The sequence below is a fragment of the Leopardus geoffroyi genome, chromosome C3 (assembly GCF_018350155.1).
Source record: "Leopardus geoffroyi isolate Oge1 chromosome C3, O.geoffroyi_Oge1_pat1.0, whole genome shotgun sequence".
In the NCBI taxonomy this organism is placed as follows: Eukaryota; Metazoa; Chordata; class Mammalia; order Carnivora; family Felidae; genus Leopardus; species Leopardus geoffroyi.
This window is the reverse complement of record NC_059338.1, coordinates 14,431,712-14,450,130: the sequence shown is the minus strand read 5'-3', so window position 1 is coordinate 14,450,130 and position 18,419 is coordinate 14,431,712. Positions and strand designations below refer to the sequence as shown.

The following is an 18,419-nucleotide window of genomic DNA, read 5'->3' as shown; positions in this document are numbered from 1 at the left end:
GAAATAAATCAAATAGAAAAGACAATAGAAAAGATGTATGACACTAAAAGCTAGATTTTGTAAAGATAAAACTGACAAAGTTTTATCTAGACTAAGAAAAAAAGAGAAAAGACCCAAATAAATAAAATATGAAATGAAGAGGAGACATTACAACTGATAACACAGAAATATTAAGAATCCTGAGAAACTACTATAAACAATTACACGCCAACATCTTAGAGACTATAGACATGGATAAATTCCTAGAAATATACAGTCTACCAATTTCAAATAATAATTAGAAAATCTGAACAGATCACGTACTAGTAAGGGGATTGAAGCAGTAATCAAAAAGCCCCCAACAAAGAAAAGTCTAGGGCCATATGAATTCACCAGTGAATTCCGCACTGACAGCAGTGAGCCCGATGCGGGGCTTGAACTCATGAACTGTGAGATCACGACCTGAGCCGAAGTCAGACGCTCAACCAACTGAGCCACCCAGGTGCCCCACATTCTCAGAGTTTTTTAAGAAGCATTCAGAGAGGTGGAAGACCATGTCTATTTAAAAGAAAAGAAAAGTTTTTGAAGACATGGCAAAGGGGGACAAGGGCCATTAAGAAAGAAAAATGACAACTTCTATCCCTCCTACAGGGAAAACCAAAAAGAAGTTCAAGGATCCCAGTCAATGCACCCAAGAGTACTCTCTTGACCTTTTTCTTATTTTGTTCTGAGTATCGTCCCCAAATCAAAGGAAAGCATCCCAGCCTATCCACTGGTGATGTTGCAAAGAAACGGGGAGAGAAATATTATAATTCTGCTGTAAATGACAAGCAGCTTTATGAAGAAAGGCTACTGAGCTGAAGAAAAATACAAAAAGGAGGTTGCTTCATAGTGGGCTACAGGAGAGCCTGATGAGGCAAAAAAGGGAGTCATCAAGGGTGAAAAAAAGAAAAAAAAAAGGCAAAAGAGGAAGAAGATGAGGAAGAGGAAGAGGATGAAGAAGAAGAAGATGATGAATAGGTTGGTTATAGCCCAAGTTTGTTTTTTCTGGTCTGTAAAACGCTGAACTCCCCTATACACAACTCCTTTCCTTTTAAAGAAAAAATATTGAACTGTAATGGTGTGCAAGTTATGGTTGCAAAGTGTAGTGTCTTTTTTTGTATAGTTAACATACTACCAAATGTGTCTTTAGATAGCCTTGTCCTGGCAGTATTTTTAGTAGCCACTAACTTTGCCTGGTACAGTAAGAGGGTTGTAGACCGGCATGGAAATTTACAGCAGGTTCTTACTGGTGCACACCACAAATTAGTTACAAATGGGCACTGTACTGTACTCATCTTCCCTTGTCTCTGAGGCAACTAATACAAGATAATTGTTCTGTTAACTAAATACCACTCTGTAACTGCAACAACAACAAAAACCACAAAACACAAAAAACAAAACAAAACAAAAAAAAAACCCTGCAGCTGTTCTGTTGACATTCTAATGCTTCCCAGCAAATACAATTTTTATGTTGAAAATAAATAAGAAAGAGCATGAATCCTTCTCAAGCTCTTCCAAAAAACAAAAGTGGAGGGATCACTCCCATACTATAGCACTGTGAGACCAGCATTATATTCTATATCAAAGCCAGATAAGGGCACTATAAGAAGATTATAGGCCAATATCTCTGATGAATATAGATGCAAAATTTTTCAACAAAATATTAGCAAACCAAATTGAACATTACATTAAAAGGATCACAAATAATGACCAAGTGGAATTTATTCCAGGGATGCAAGGATGGTTTAACATCTGCAAATCAATAAATGTGACATACCACATTAACAAAATGAAGGACAAAAATCATGTGATCATCTTAATGGCTGCAGAAAAAGAATCTGACAAAATTCAACATCCTTTCATGATAAAAACTCTCAACAAACTGGGCATAAAAGGAATGTACCTCAGCATAGCAAAGGCGTACAACTAGCACCATCCTAAATGGTGAAAAACTGAAAGCTTTTCCTCTAAGATCAGGAACAAGACAAGGATGCCCATTCTCGCTACTTCAGTTATTAAGTATTAGTATTAATATTAGTATTTTGCAACTTAGTATTGGAAATTCTATCCTGACCAGTTAGGCCTGGGGAAAAAAGGCATCCAAATCTCAAAGGAAAAGGTAAAATTGTATTTGCTTGCAAATAACTTGATATTATAAACAGAAAACCTAAAGACTCTACCAAAAATCTGTTAGAATAAAGAAAATCAGCAAAGTTGCAGGATACAAAATCAAGAGACATCAATCAGTTGTTTCTAAAACAAACTATTAGAAAGAGGGATTATGAAAACAATGCCATATATAATAGCATCAAAAAGAATAAAATACTTAGAAATAAATTTAATGAAGGAGGTAAAACACCTGTACGCTGAAAAGTATAAAATATTAGTGAAGGAAATGGAAGAAGACATGAATAAATGGAGAGATATTTTATGTTCATGGACTGGAAAAATCAATATTGTTAAAATGTCCATACTATCCAAATCAATCCACAGGTTCAATGCAATCATTATAAAAATTGCAATGGCCGTTTTCACATAAATAGGGGAAAAAAATCCTAAAATTCGTATGGAGCCACAAAACACCCCAAATAACCAAAGCAGTTTTGATAAGGCATAAAGCTAGAGACATCACACTTCCTAATTTCGAGCTATATGACAAAGCCATAGTCATCGACACAGTATGTAACTGGCTAAAAACAGACACAAAAATCAGTGGCACAAAATAGCCCAGAAATAAACCCATGCATTTATGAGCAATTAATTTTGACAAGAGTCAAGAATATACACTGGGGAAGGATCATCTGTTCAATAAATGGTCTTGGGAAAATTGAACAGCCACTTCCAAAAAAATGAAACTGGAGCTCTATAGTATACTATACACAAGCATCAATTTAAAATGGGTTAAGGACTTGCACACAAGATCTGAAATCTTAAGACTCCTAGAAGAAAACATAGGAAGTGACAAGCTCCTTGACACTGATCCTCACAATGAGTTTTTGGATTGACACCAAAGCAAAGGTAACAAAGCAAAAATAAACAAGTCGTACTACATCTAACTGAAAAGTTTCTGCATAACAAAGGAAACCATCAACAAGATAAAAAAGCAACCTATGGAATGGAAGAAAATATTTGCAAACCACATATCTGATAAGGCGTTAACAGCCAAAATATACAGGGTACACGTACAACTCAATAGCAAAAATCCAATAGTCCAATTAGAAAATGGGCAAAGAACCCAGATAGATACTTTCCCAAAAAAGGCAAACCAATAGCCAACAGGTACATAAAATGGTGCACAACATAATTCATCATAAAGGAAAGGCAAATAAAAATCACAATAAGATTATCAATTCATACTTTTTAGAATGATTATTACCTAAAAGACAAGAAAGAAAAACTGCTGGTGGGAATGTAAACTGGTGCAGCCACCATGGAAAACAGTACGGAGCTTCTTCAAAAATTGAAGTCCAACAGCCATATGTTATCCAGTAATTCTGCTTCTGGATATATATCCAAAGGAAACAAAATCACTATCTTGAAGAGATATCTGTACTTCACATCCATTGTGGCTTTATTCACAGTGGGAAAGATATGGAAACAACCTAAGTGTCCCTCAATGGATGAATGGATAAAGAAGTTGTGATACGCGCACACACACACACACACACACACACACACACACAGGAATATTATTTAGCCTTAAAAAGAAGAGAATCCTGCCAGTTGCAACAACATGGACGGACCTCCATGCTAAGGAGGGCATCATGCTAAGTGAAATAAGCCAGACAAAGATATGCACTGCATGGTATCATAGAAACAGAGTAGAATAGTGGTATTGTGGGGCTGGGTGTGGAGGTTCGAGGGGGAGGTGAATAAAAGGGCACAAACTTTCAGTTGTAAAATGAGTAAGATCTGAGGATCTTATGTATAGTATGGCAACTGTAATTGACAATACTGAATTGTATGCTTGAGAGTTGTTGAGAGTAACACCTTCAGTGTTCTCTAAAAAAAGAAAAAAAAAGGTAAGTATGTGAGGTGAGGGATGTGTGAATTCAATGGTGGGAATCCTTTTACGATGTATATGTGTATCAAATCATCATGTAGTACATTTTAAGTATATTACAATTTGGGATGTTTGGGTGGCTCAGTTGGTTAAGCATCTGACTTCAGCTCAGGTCATGATCTCGAGGTTCGTGGGTTTGAGGCCCACGTTGGGCTCTGTGCTGACAGCTCAGAGCCTGGAGCCTGCTTCAGATTCTCTGTCTCCCTCTCTCTCTGCCCTTCCTGTGCTTGTGCTCTCTCAATCTCTCTCTCTCTCTCTCTTTCTCTCTCTGTCTCTCAAAAACAAACATTTAAATAAATATATTACAATTTTATTTGTCAATTATATCTCAACTAAGCCGAGGAAGGAAAAACAAAACAAGCAAGCAATGGGCTGCTAGAACCCTGCACTAGCCTGGAAGTGCTCCTGGTGCAATGAACATGTCAATTGTGATCTTAGAGTATAAATAATAAGCAAGGGCTTCCAAGAAAGTAGAAAAAGGAGAATCGCCTGCCACATTGGATACATGGGTTTTAGCAGGCTGAGTGCTGAGTGCCTCACTTCCTGAATGGGAGCGTCTGCTGAAATAGCCCGCCTTCTCCACAATTCTGTATTGTATCTATGGGTGCTTTAAATTTATGAGTCACCGTACTGCAAAGAGCCATAGCCAGGTGTGATTAAAACTCCATGTCACTCGGAGGTCTTGGAGGAGATTTTGAGATAACTGAAGTAAGTGGATGAGATTCTGAAGCGGGGTCCTTCGGGAAAGACAGGGAAGGGATTCCAAACACATGTATGTATGGAGAGAAGGGTTGTGTGTGCATGTTAAGGAGTCAATGATTTGCATATGGCAAGTCCTGTTAGGAGCACTATGTGCCAGACCCAAGGAATCAATCATGACTGATCTAAAACTTTGCCAGATACTGGTTCCCTAAACTCCCTTGCAACTCCGGGTGACCAAATAACCCAGTTCTGGCCAATGAGAGCTAAGGAAAGGTGGGTGAGTGGTTTTGAAAGGAATATTGCTTCTGGCGGAGAGCTCCTAGCACTGGTCCTTTCCTCTTCTTCTTGCCTTGAAAGCAGACATGACATGCGAAATTATAGGCATGAGGCCATAACTATGAGGGCGTAAGAAAGAAAGGTATTATGCTTTGAATTGGTCCCCCAGAAAGATATGCTGGAGTCCTAACCCCTAGTAGCTCAGAATACGACCTTATTTTTGAGATAGATCTTGACAGAGGTAACCAAGTTCAAATGAGGTCATCTAGGGTAGGTTCTACTCTGACCTTATAAAGTGTCCTCATATTTCTGTCCCTGCGTCCTTATAAAAAGGAGAACTGTGGACACAGAGACAGATACACACACATGGAAAAGGCCCTAGGAAGATGGAGGCAGAGATTGGCATGACACAATAGGAGCCAATGAGCAGCAGAGGCTGGCAGAAACCACAGGTGTGGACAAAGGCCTGGAACAGCTTCTCCCTCCAGCCTCAGAAGGAACCAGCCCTGCTGACACCTGACCTTGGACTTCCAACCTTCAGAACTGCCAGACAGCACATTTCTGTTGTTTAAACCACCGAGTTTGTGGTGCTTTGTTACAGGAGCTCTAGGAACAGATGACGAAACCGAAAATCAGAAACAGTCTGGCCCTTGATAGTAATTTTACGCCACTGAAAAGCCTTAGGGCCACCTCCCTCCTGACTTCTTATGTGAGAAACAAAATAAAACCTTTCGGCTTAAGCTATTGTTCATTTCGTATTGTATTCTGTTACTAGTATCTAGTACGTTCTGATAAAATGGTGGTTTTCAACTAGTCAAGACTGATTAAGGACAAATCGGATTTTTGAAAGACCCGGGTAGGAGAGAATCCAAGAGAAAAATCCTAGGGCAGTGATGCAGAGGTCATATTTAGGGAAGACAGGCAGACCAGGGAAGACGATTGGACCATTATCTAAGAAGGAGAAATAATGGATCAGGCAGAAAGGTACTGGAGTCAGATCCTGAAGAGCTTTTAATAATATGCTAACGAGGTTTTTCCACTGTCAAGAGGCAATACTGGGGGTTTACAAGTAGGGGAATTAAAGAATCAGAATGAACTTTAGCAAAAGTAAGCAGTATGTACTCAAAGAGTGAGAACACAGAGACAGAAAGATTCACTAGGATCCTGTACTAACATAAAAGATAGCAGTGCTTATTTAAAGGAATAGAGCAGAAAGTGGAAAAGACGGAGTCAGCATGAGATACGGAAGAGACTGGACCGGACTGGTAGCATGGAGGGTGCAAGGTGGTGAAATGACTCCATGTTAGTCCTGAGTGTTGACAGAATGGTAATCAAGCACATTGGGTAACCTCGGAAACTCTAAAAATAGTGACATCTGAGTTCCACTCCTAGAGAATCTTATTTAATTGATTAAGAACCACTGGGGAGATTCGTGTGGAATAGATGTCAGGGGCACACAGTGAGGGTCATACCTGCTAACTGGAGAAGCAATACTCAGTTGACATTATCCAATTTGCCCCATTTTACATTCACACCTTCATATCTGCATTCACTCAGTTACTACTTTCTGTCTACTAGGCACTGTTAGCACAGGACTCCAATAGTGATAAAGAGATTTGTCTGCCCTCAGAGCATTTACAATCATTAACAAATGCAATTTTTGGCTTAAAGACGGCTCTATATCTACTTGCTAGTGGTTTTGATTCATGTCGGAACAAAAAGTTAAGACGAAAATATATAAATCTTTTGGTTGAGTTAATAAAAAGCCTTATTCTTTTTTCTTCATGTTTGAGAAACAATAGAGAAAAGGTCTTATAGGATAATAAAAATGAATGAAATAAACTATTTAAAGGAAAGATTATGATATTGTAACCTATAAAATAAATACTCCAGAAAATAATAATCTGTATAAATAATATTTTATATCATATAGATTACATTTTGTATTAATAATCTATATCAAATAAACTATAGATGAACAATAATTTGTTTTACATTGGTTAAGGAAGGGATTTAAAAGCTACGATCTAATGGATCCTAATATGATTGCTTGCCAGAAAAAACTCATTCAATCACAAACCCATGTCTTTCCATATCTTATGGCCTTTTTCTTCAAGTTCAACCAATTTCCCAGGAGACACGGTACTGACCCAAAATATATATGTACTGAAGCTCTTCTGATAAAGATGTACTTAGAAACAGAACTAGCACCTAGAAATTCACCCAATAATTTACCAATGTTAAAGCTCAATTTTTAATTTTTGGAATTACTTAGTAAATTAGACTCTCCCTTTTGTTGCCAAATGAAAATACGTTCTGGTTCCTTCATGTCTCTTGCTGGGCAGGAGCAGAAAGCAGAGAAGTAATGAGTTAAGTAGTCACTTTGTGTTTTAGTGCTTTGGAAAGAGTAGGGAGGAAGACAGGAAGAGTAGGAGGAGAGCTTGATGCTACTTAATGTAATGAAAACTTAGAATTTCAAATTCTGTCACAAAGAATGATTGTATTCAAAAACCTTTATTTACATTTCTGCCACAGGTTGAAATTGCTCCTGCACAACTGTCAATGTCAGTGGTATAAGAAGTGCAAATTAAACCACCTTTACTAGCAACAGCTACCAGTTTTCCAAAAGAAAGATGGAGAATACCCCAAGATTATACAAATCAGGCGTACTCACTCATGGTGATGTGAATCTGGGGAAAAGTGAACCATTCTCTTGTTACTGACAGGGCCCGGGGTGCCCACCTGAAAGGAGAGTGGAAACAAAAAATAAATCACGGATGAGTCTTAAAAAAAAAAAAAAATCCCATGAATAATAAAGGGACGTTTCCGTTTGAGGACTTCCACTCTAAAATGGAGAATAAAATATTAATTCTCAAAAGCTAAACCACATTGCATGGACCAAAAGTGTAATTTCATGCTGGGTAAGAAGGGCCTCTTGTTTTGGTTTACTGTATAGTTCCTCTGCTAGAATTTTAAGGCTAGTTAAAAAGTACTTTTATAATAAAAAAAAATGTTAAGAACTAGACCGCTGACCCTTGTTTCCAAATACTGCTCAATTATGCATATATTTCATCATACACACAAAAAAAGAGGTTTGCTTAATTAGTGTTGAGCTAGTGATATTACCCAAAACCAATGGATTTGCAGTTAATTCTTAAATATAATGCACACATTTAAATGCATGCAAGAACTTGAGTCAAGGAAGTAGTCGCTAGTCCTTTTCATAGTTTTCCCATAAAGTTAGGGATAATCTACATATTTGTGCAGAACAAAATATAATTTCACCTAAAAGAACAACATTTTATTCCTTTATTTCTAAACAAAATTAAAAGTCTGATAGTCAAAGTTTCAAAAAAATTTTTCATAATCTAAGCTACTCTCATTAAAAAAATTCACAGCTTGTATTTTATAGAGGGTTTTCAAAGGCAAACGTAAGCAGTGCCATGCAAACAAGCATGAATCTACAATCACAATCCACGAGACGTATCTTACAACGAAAGGTCATAACTTATGCTCTATCATCATAATAATAAAAAAACCCGCATAATTATAAACATGCCACTTAAAGTATACCACCAAAGAAAGCACGATGAGGCAGAAAAACGCCTATGAAAAAAGCCTAACATTTCCAAACATGTGTTTGTTCTTTTCTCACTCGGGTAACGAGGATGCCAGCATACCCTCTGAAATTGCAAGAAATGCAAATACTGCACATGTGCGCAGATGATGACATTAATAACCCTATGGTTTGGGCACCACAGGTAAACATGTGGCTCAACTCCAGGACTACATCCTGCATTCATCTCAAAATGAGGTTTTCATGCTATTCCAGTGGGTATCCCAGGAATACAGTAATCCATTTTCTACACTGTGGCTATGAGAAAAGCCGACTGTGCCTATGTCATGCTTTGTTAGAGGTTCATGATCACATTATCTCATGGTGGACCTGACACTTTTATTCAGTTTACAGTATGTTCTATGTACAGGCAACTTATTTCCTTTGCCAGGGCTGCTGACAACCTTTTCCACACTATATTAATCTTGTTTACTGACTTTATCTTGGTACAAATATCAGAAAACTGAACTTTTTATCTCAGAGAAAGAATAAACAACATGTTGACAGAAGCAGAAGCTATTTTCAGGGCTAAAATTGCTTGTTTACCTGAAGCTATACTTATGGAAAAATGTTTAAGTCTTGCTCTGGCTTGAAATACATAATCTGAAATTTAATAAATGAAGAAATTTCACATACCCCCATGTGATAAATTGCCTGATGAAAACAATGCAACTGAATACAATAAAACCGAATTTGTAACTAATTTATCCCACAATACAAATGTAAGCTTTCAATCGAGTCAGAAATAATCACACTGTGTATTTCTCAGAAATCATAGATGTATAAACTATAAGCTCAATTCAATTGCTGCAAATAACTCTCAAAAGGTTTACAGTACCAAATGTAGATATTTAAATGACTTCCCATCTTTACATAGGACATGGTCCTTTTTTAAAAAATAAAAGAGGTGAATACCCTTTCCTGTTATTTCAAATCCATTTTTGTTTTACTTTGGAAGATATGACAACAGCCATAATTTAGAATTTTTTCTTAATGAAATTATACAACACTGAGGTCGACACATGATGATCTTCTCAGGGTTAATATCACTAGTCTGTGTCAGGAGTGAAATGTCTTTACTACGGAGACCTTTGCGACTTTGGGACTAGACACCCATTTTGAAAATCTGAGAGTAAGATCCTCATACAGAATTCACCCCGTGGAAAACAGTGCTCTACTAAAGTTTCCGTGTACTTTAAATTTGGAAGCATGTATTTAATATGATTAATTATTAGTAGATACTTCAATGTTATAAAATATCAAGCAATATTCTTGCAAAATTCTTTCTAAAACTACAATTTAGGATTAGATAGGAATCTTCATAAAAATAAATGAAGCAGTTTTAAACATCACAGCAAAGTAATAGCTTCTACTAAACACGTATGGCAATTACATTGTTTTATTTTCCAAAAAAATATGGCTTCCAGTTATTACAGAAATGTCTTAGAAAGAAATAACAAATTAAAAAAAAAGCAAAAACATCTCTTTAAATATCAATAAAATATTCACATAGTAAAGTTTTCCTGTTAGGAAAAGTAGATTTTATTCCACAAGATCAGAGGGGGAGCAGGTATTTTGTTCTTCATGAGAAACAGTATTTCCACATTGTTAAGACTCTTTGTTAAGATTCTGGAGATATTTATGTAATTGGGCAATAATTACTGATGACAATCGTAGACATCACACCATATGTCCAGAATTCTTAAGATTCACGTTTAAATATTGTTATGTCAATAGCGACTACAGTCCTAAGTAAGGTAAGTATATTTCTTCTCATTGACTATGTTTATTACTGAAGTTATTAAACAAACAAAAAAGACAACTCGAAGCTAGAAAGGAATGGATGGTCTCTAGATAACAAAGCAGTTGTCAACTTCTGGTCATTTTGGATTGTGAAATAAACTATAATGCCAAAAGACCACACGGGTTTAGTTTTTGCTATTGTTATTTACTATTACCAACCTCAGAAAATAGGAATGTAATAATGGCAGATGAAAACTGATTAACGGTTGTACAAGGAAGTACCACTGTCAGTAAGGTCAGTAAGTAAGACTATGTGGGAAATTTAGCTGTATGACATCAGTGACAAAACATCCCCTCGCTTTCATTAGCCACATTAAAATGGTTTCTTATTCTATCACTGATTTATTAATGCCAATTTCATAACTGTCCTCAAAAGGTAAAACACCACACTTGTTTTTACATCTCATTTTCATTGTGTTGTGAACAATCTGCCACATTCCACCCTGTTCTTCTACAATTAGATAAATGAATCAATTACTTCCCAAATCAGGTAAACGTATCTGAGACACAACGGTCTTACAGGATTCATGAAAAGCCTGTCCAACGTGGGATGACACCCCTACTCATATTTTCAAGGATCAAGATTCCTTCTGTAAATGAAGTGTTATGTCCCCAGGAAGTACAAGAGGCCATCATGCTTTCTTCTCTCCCTCTAACACAGTCCTTCTCCTTCAACTTTGCTCTTATTTGCAATTACATTTTGTTTGCTTTCCAAATGCTATTCTGCTTCAGTGCCCACATTGACAAATACTTAGGGTGGCAGGATGCCATTCGAAAGAAGGCCTTTCGATTTTGTGAGGACTGGTCAATCAAATCCGCCGGGCCTCCAGGCTCCAAGGCGATGTTGCCTGAGCCTTCCTGACCGCGTGTCAAGACTCGGAAGTTTTCTGCTTCTCTAAGGACCAGTATTAATTTGACTCAACTTCTCTGAAGAGAGAAAGAAGCCCCTAAACTTTACCAGGCTCGGCATGAAGGCCCCCTGCTACGTTCAACACATGTGTCAGTCAAACATATGTGACAGATAATAAGGAACACAACTCAGCAAACCAAGGCTTAACAATAGGGCTTTAAGCCCTGAGGGTAGGAAGTAAGGGGAGCAGAGCAGAGATGGAAGGAAATGTATTAGGCTTGCTAGTCTACACATTTATCTTCATTCAAAAACAATCATAAGAAATAATACCCTACATGTTTTGCAGTAACTGATTTCGATTAATTAGCTGTTAAAATGAATGTACAAACTGTACATCTTTTGACCCCATACGGCAAAATAAACAAAACGGCTCTCCAAAAGTATTTCAAATGAGTTTTATATCAAGTGTTCTAAAAAGTCCTGTTACAAGATAGGTGGAGAATGAATAAAATATTTCATTGTGTCCTCTATTCTCATATATAATATTACAGAATGGTCACAATTCACAAAGGCACAATCTACTTGGGGATGGAAAACATTCAAGGAAATAACACTAGAATTACTTCGACAACAACGTACAAAAAAATAAAAATTACTTTAGAATTACTTGTAAAGCAATACAAAGAAGGACAATTCAGGTAGTATAAATGGATATCATTTATAAGATTAAAGGGAAACAAAGTAGTTATCTGATTTATCAGGAAGAAGGGGAAAAAAATCATCTGTGAGAAGGGAGTTGTATGCAATTATCTCTCCCTGCTCCAATCCATCTTACCAACTTGCCAAATTCAACTTTGTAACTCGCTGCTTTTCACGTCACTTTTCTCATTCCAGAGCTATCCATAGCTCTATGCTGAAAGTAAAATTAAAACTAATGAAAAATGCATTCAAAGCCCTCTCTAATCCGATCCTTATTTTCCAGCGTGATCCTTCCTTACGAGTAACTGACTTCTTCCCTTGTCAGCACCCAAAACTGCTCTACTTGATATAATTCAACAAATGTTTACTAGTTAACTACTCTGTATGTAAAATTATGCTTATATTTGCTATATGATAAGTGCTATATGGTTCCCATTCCATTGGGTGATTTTAGTTCTCTGTCACACTGAATATAATCTTTTTGATGTCATGATAAAGTCCTGAGTTTAAGGAACCCTTTTGATTCCAGGGTGGTTTTTTTGTTTTTGTTTTGTTTTTTTTTTTTTTAAAGAATAAAAAATCAGCAAGTAATTCATGTGCTAATTCACATTTTACGTTCATTTGCCTCGATTTATATTAAAGTAAAATGTGTATTTATACAGTAGACTAGCAAAAATCCTCTTTATGGCTACAAGACACTAAAAAATAGTAGGTGCATGTGGAACACCTCATGTGTGCTTGGTGATGTGTTGGATATGAGGTAGAGGTCACTATAAGTCTTCACCCGTCAGAAGTTTTAGCTTTAGACAATGTCCTCCTAGAAGGAACACTCAGTAGGGAAGATGGTCCATTTCTGAGGACAACTGAATTAGCTGAGATTTCAAAAAGTGTTGTACTAAATTACTAAATTCATACACTATAACTTGATTTTCCAACTAAGAAAATGCCTTTGGAATTTTATAAAGTGTAGTAACATTACAGAAATGTGTGCCAGGTTTTCATTTTAAAATTTACCAATATTCACAATCAAAGCTTCCTCTTATCAGTGGATCTCACACTGGATCTATGTGTCATCTACCCCTCATAGCCTTCACGTCACCTGAATTATATTGTAGTGTATATAACAGTGATTTTACCTCGTCGTCAAGGTATTGTTCCATTATATTTTTAGCAATTTTTAATCCTTCTTGGAAGGATGTAAACGTGAATAAATGAACAAAGAAAGTGTGATAATGACCACCATGGCACATCAAGAATTACTATCATCGTTAGTAATGATAACGACACGCCTAAGCTTTATAGCTCTTGCCTGCTTATAAGGTGTTTTCACGGGCAAGGTGGATGAGTAAATAAGCATCATTATTCTCAAATGTCAGATGAGGGCACATGCCCCAGATCACCAAGAGTAAACAGAGCTAGATCTGAACCTAAATTGTCCTATTCCCAACCTATTACTTTTTCTCTTCCGGGACTACACAAAGGAGACAATACACCAAAACGAGTGTTTTCTGTATTTGGGGATTTGCTGTAGGAGATGCTTGCCTGAATCTAGAAGATACTCTCAGAAAATCTTCAGCCAAGAATTATACCTCCAAGGATGATACTCTGGTCCTTACTTGTAAGTTCAGAGTAATCTATGTGGCTATTTTAAGTATAGGCAAGAAGAAGCATGGTAGTCCAAACAGGGTGGTTAGCATATGGTATGTATTCGCTAACGGGAATGAGAAACAGTTCTACTGCCAGTCATTACAGCCAAAGTAGTAAAAAATTTATTTTTATTTATTTATTTATTTTTAATTTTTTAAACATTTATTCATTTTTGAGAGATAGAGACAGAGCATGAGTGAGGAAGGGGCAGAGAGAGGGAGACACAGGATCTGAAGCACACTTCAGGCTCCGAGCTGTCAGCAGAGAGCCCGATGCGGGGCTTGAACTCAGGATCTGTGAGATCGTGACCCGAGCTGAAGCCGGACGCTCAACCGACTGAGCCACCCAGGAGCCCCAAGTAGTAAGAAATTTAAAAACTATACTAAAGAGGGGTAAGCACTCCATGATGAGAATATGCTTAGGAACTTGGAAAATTAGGGAACGTGGACCATTTTTTTTCCCCCTTCAAAAGTAGGTATCAATGTAAATGTGAGATTACACCTTCAAACCAAAAAGGTTTTATAAAGAATCAAAAAATCACAGGAAATAAAGCACAGAGAAGCACAAGGCTTTCCTTTCAATTGCGGATTAGCCTTCCTAGCGGGAATCCTATGTGTCAAAGGGAAGATGCTAACCTTTCAGCTGCCAGCATCACGTGAAGTAGTGAATGAAGACAGGCTTCAGATAATCTGGAAGTAATCTCAGCATATGTTCAAGTAATAGTAGCACATAGATTTCTCTAAAAGAACTGTCAAAATGTGAATTATACTAAATTGGTGAAGGTTTAGAAATATACATACATATGTATATGTACATATATGACATTAGCAATTGTTACGTTTTTAATCTAAAACTAAACATCGTAATTATTTGAAATCCTTAAAGTTTTTTTCCTCGTTAAAATAAGTCAGCATTAATAATTAAGAATTTAGAAGGATTGGCCTATTAGAATAATAATACTTCTAATTATTAAGTGCATAAATCCTCATCCTGGTAAGCACTAATAATGAACGATCTAAATACTTTAATACAAAAGATTAATCACTACGTAATTAAAAAACAAATAGAGCAACAACTTTTTTTCATACTGCTCCACAGTAATTTTTTTTTTTTTTGAGTAAGAAACTAAAAATTAACCAGCTCAGAATGATGGCAAATAGTGATTAAAGAGGGAGTTCTGCTTTGCCGTCCAGTTTAGTAGCAAGCTGTGAGTGGCCTCTGCTGGCTGACCAAAGGCTTCCTAAATCATTCATTTACGATGCCTGCACTGGTACGGGCTTCAGAAAATAAGGATGTGCCCACTTATGTTTATACAAAATCCTCCGTGTGTAAAGACCTGCCTTTTGTAAAAGTGAATGCCAAATAATAAACAAAATGTGCATTAGATGATGTAAGAAAACTTTATAATTTCATCCAAATTCAACATAATTTAGATTATACTTAAAATCTATTACATCTTCTAAAATTTTAGCTTATAGACCATGACGGCATATGGATTATCTTATTCAATTTATATCACACAATCATATCCACATTTAAAAGTACATATTTTCTTGAGGTTCATTTGCATACACCCACATATACACCCAAACTTTTTCTCAAAATTAAGTGTCTATTCACGGACTTTGCAGGGAAATATAATGAAAGGCTGAATGAAAAATCCTTTAAAGAATTACATTTTAAAAAGGGCATTAACGCATTTTATATAATGGTTTATGCAGATACTGTCCTGGAAATTCAGTAAAGCAAAGCAATTTTAAAGATTTCTATTTTATTGCGCCTATGTTTGGGTAGAAGTAATTTTATATTCAAAACTTAAAATTGCAATCAAGAAGTTGAAACATTACTACTATCAGGTAATATTAATTTAGTAATCATAAGAGAAGAAAAAAAACGTTACCAGTTCTGCTCAGTACCTTTCTATCAATGAAAATCTTCTGTGCGCGACAGAATTTATGATTTTTTATTTATCTATTTAAACATACAATTATATAGGATTCACTTCATCCTCTACCCAATCTATCCACTTAAAATATACCCCATTAAGCATTATTATCAAATATGCCTAATGATGTCAAAAGGTGACTACATTTATTTTTAAAAAGTTACTGTTCTCACATGTGACACTATTTCAGTATATTTCAACTCTCATTTCAGAATTCAGTCCCATTATCTTGCCTGCTCAAAATTGTTCACAGGGTTAGCCAGCTGACATATAAGATAACCTCCATCTCACTAGACACCGCTGGGATACGACACACTGACCTACAGTGAGCCCTTATTATTAGCCTGAAATATATAGCGCGTAATGTAGCTCCTGCCAGGGAATTTGTTTATAAAAATCCTTTTATTTCTTTGGACATTCAAAATGCTTTTAAAAGTAATGTTCAACTGTTTAAAGGAATTTCAGACAATGAATAAAAATTCTAATGGGTGCTTTGAAGTCTCCTCTCCTGTCTCCCACTATTCTGCAGAAGTGAAAAAAAAAAAAAAAAGAGTCACGTATACAGAAAATAGAAGCTAGGACATGTTTTCTCTTTGGAGCTTAGCATACACAGAGTCTATTATATGAAGGCTAGAACCTACAAAAGAAAAGGATACTCAATAGTTCTCATTCCTAATGAGAATTACAACATACTGAAAAGCTGGGTACGTGTGATTTTTTTTTTTTTTTGTAGTTAGAGGAGGTCAGGAGGTAACAGCAGTAAAGATAATTATGACATTCAGCCAACCAACATGATTGATAACATAAAAAATATTAAGATGGCTTTTTGTATGAAAAATTCTATCATGTGCATTAAAAAATGTACTTTATGAATATAGGCAGACTAGGAGAAATCTTGAGTACTTAGTTTTCAGTTACTTAAACTATACTTAAAACACTTGATTGACATTTCAGTTAAAACTAATATTATTCTTTCTACATTAATTATCTGATAATTTATCACAACATTATTAGTTGCGCATATACCTTTTTGAAATACATATTATTCTTCTTGTTTTTCAAAATGTTTTTATAAACTAGTCAATTTCTTTCCACCTAAAATTGATAGTGATATATGAAATCTTAATTTGCATTAAGAGAAAAAAAATTACAGGGTGGTTTTGATGTCTAAAAGATTGTTTCTAGGAATCTCAAGGATACATTGACAGTAATTTACTAAAAAAATCCTGATAGTCTCCACATTTTAAAACTGATGAACTTAACATGGCTTATATTTAGCAAACAAAACACTTAAGATAACATTCTCTAAGCTGTTCTCCGGAAGCAAGCATGCTGGCAAACATTCAATCTTCTGTAATGTATTTCAAAACCTGATTATTATACTTTAAGGTGCGCTAAAATGTTTGTGTAACTTAAAAAGAAAAAGAACAGAACAGTGACTTGAGAGGGGAAAGAAAGAGAGAGCAAGTAGGAGCTTAGGCAAACTATTCTTTTTTTTTTTTTTTTTTTTTTTTAAATTTTTTTTTTTTTCAACGTTTATTTATTTTTGGGACAGAGAGAGACAGAGCATGAACGGGGGAGGGGCAGAGAGAGAGGGAGACACAGAATTGGAAGCAGGCTCCAGGCTCTGAGCCATCAGCCCAGAGCCCGACGCGGGGCTCGAACTCACGGACCGCGAGATCGTGACCTGGCTGAAGTCGGACGCTTAACTGACTGCGCCACCCAGGCGCCCCATAGGCAAACTATTCTTAAGGGATACATGAGTGAATGGGTTAATAAAAAGAAATCAAATATTAGTTAATAGATAATTATATAATCTTAGTGTATTATATACCAACCTTCTTCAACGATTGGTAACACAAATCCCAAATAATAACGTGTAACTTTTAATATCCTTTGGCCCACATATATTTCAAGTAAAAAAATAAAATCACACAGTAAAAAAATCTCCACATTTTGGGGATTCTTATCGGTAGAATTTGCTTGAAATACAAAGAAGTTACTATCTAGCTTAACTTAGGTTGCATGAATACATCAATCAAGAGGTCGGCGGTGACTAGGCGAAGCAATTTATGGCCAATAAGAAGTACGTACTATCCCTGGTGGAGCTTCTAAGGAAAGTTCTTTCAATGGGGTTTACTTCTCCGGCATGAGCCCCGTGTCCTTCTTTGTCCTTAGGTTGCCTGATATGGAGGCAACAGCATCCATTTTTTTTGGACACGAACGAGAATCAAAGGTTTCCACCCTTGATAATGAAGCCATCAAATGTCTTCTCACAACATGAGGGAAAAAACAACAGAACCCTTCTTGATCAAGCTACCATTATCTGGGTATTTTGTTACATGTGCCAAGCTCTGGCCCTAATTAATAATAATGATGACGATGATGCTATTATAGCAAGTGGAAGCATACACAAACTATTCCTTAAGGTATAAATGAGTGAATGAGTTAAAAAATTCTACCTTTATTCTTAAAAAGAGAAACCAGAAACATGCTATTAAGTGGGTCAAGAATCAAGTGAAAGAGAAGAGATACTAAACATCTAATTTATATGCCCAGCACTCTGCTAGTTACTATAGGAAATTCTAAAGAACAGCATAATATGAATCCCTGCTAGCTAATACGCTGCAAACTTAAAAAATATGAAACTAATACTGATTAAACCACGGTTAAACTGTGTGCATTGAGTTCATAACTGCAACACTTAGCAAAACTTAGCAAAAGCCATTTTTTGGAAGCGACGGGGCTGATGCTGAGTGGGAGAGACCGGTAGGGTTTAAGGTGATGGAAGGAGGGG

At 36.2% G+C, this 18,419-nt stretch overlaps 1 protein-coding gene across 3 annotated transcripts in view; it reads right to left on the bottom strand.

The window, feature by feature from the left end:
* Positions 1 to 18,419, bottom strand: part of GPATCH2 (G-patch domain containing 2) — a 179,183-nt gene that overhangs the window by 62,212 nt on the left and 98,552 nt on the right. For all 3 annotated transcript variants that reach the window (XM_045455750.1, XM_045455751.1, XM_045455752.1), the window contains exon 6: positions 7,737 to 7,804. In XM_045455750.1, the coding sequence (XP_045311706.1) occupies positions 7,737 to 7,804 (68 nt within the window). The remainder of the gene's footprint in view (positions 1 to 7,736; positions 7,805 to 18,419) is intronic.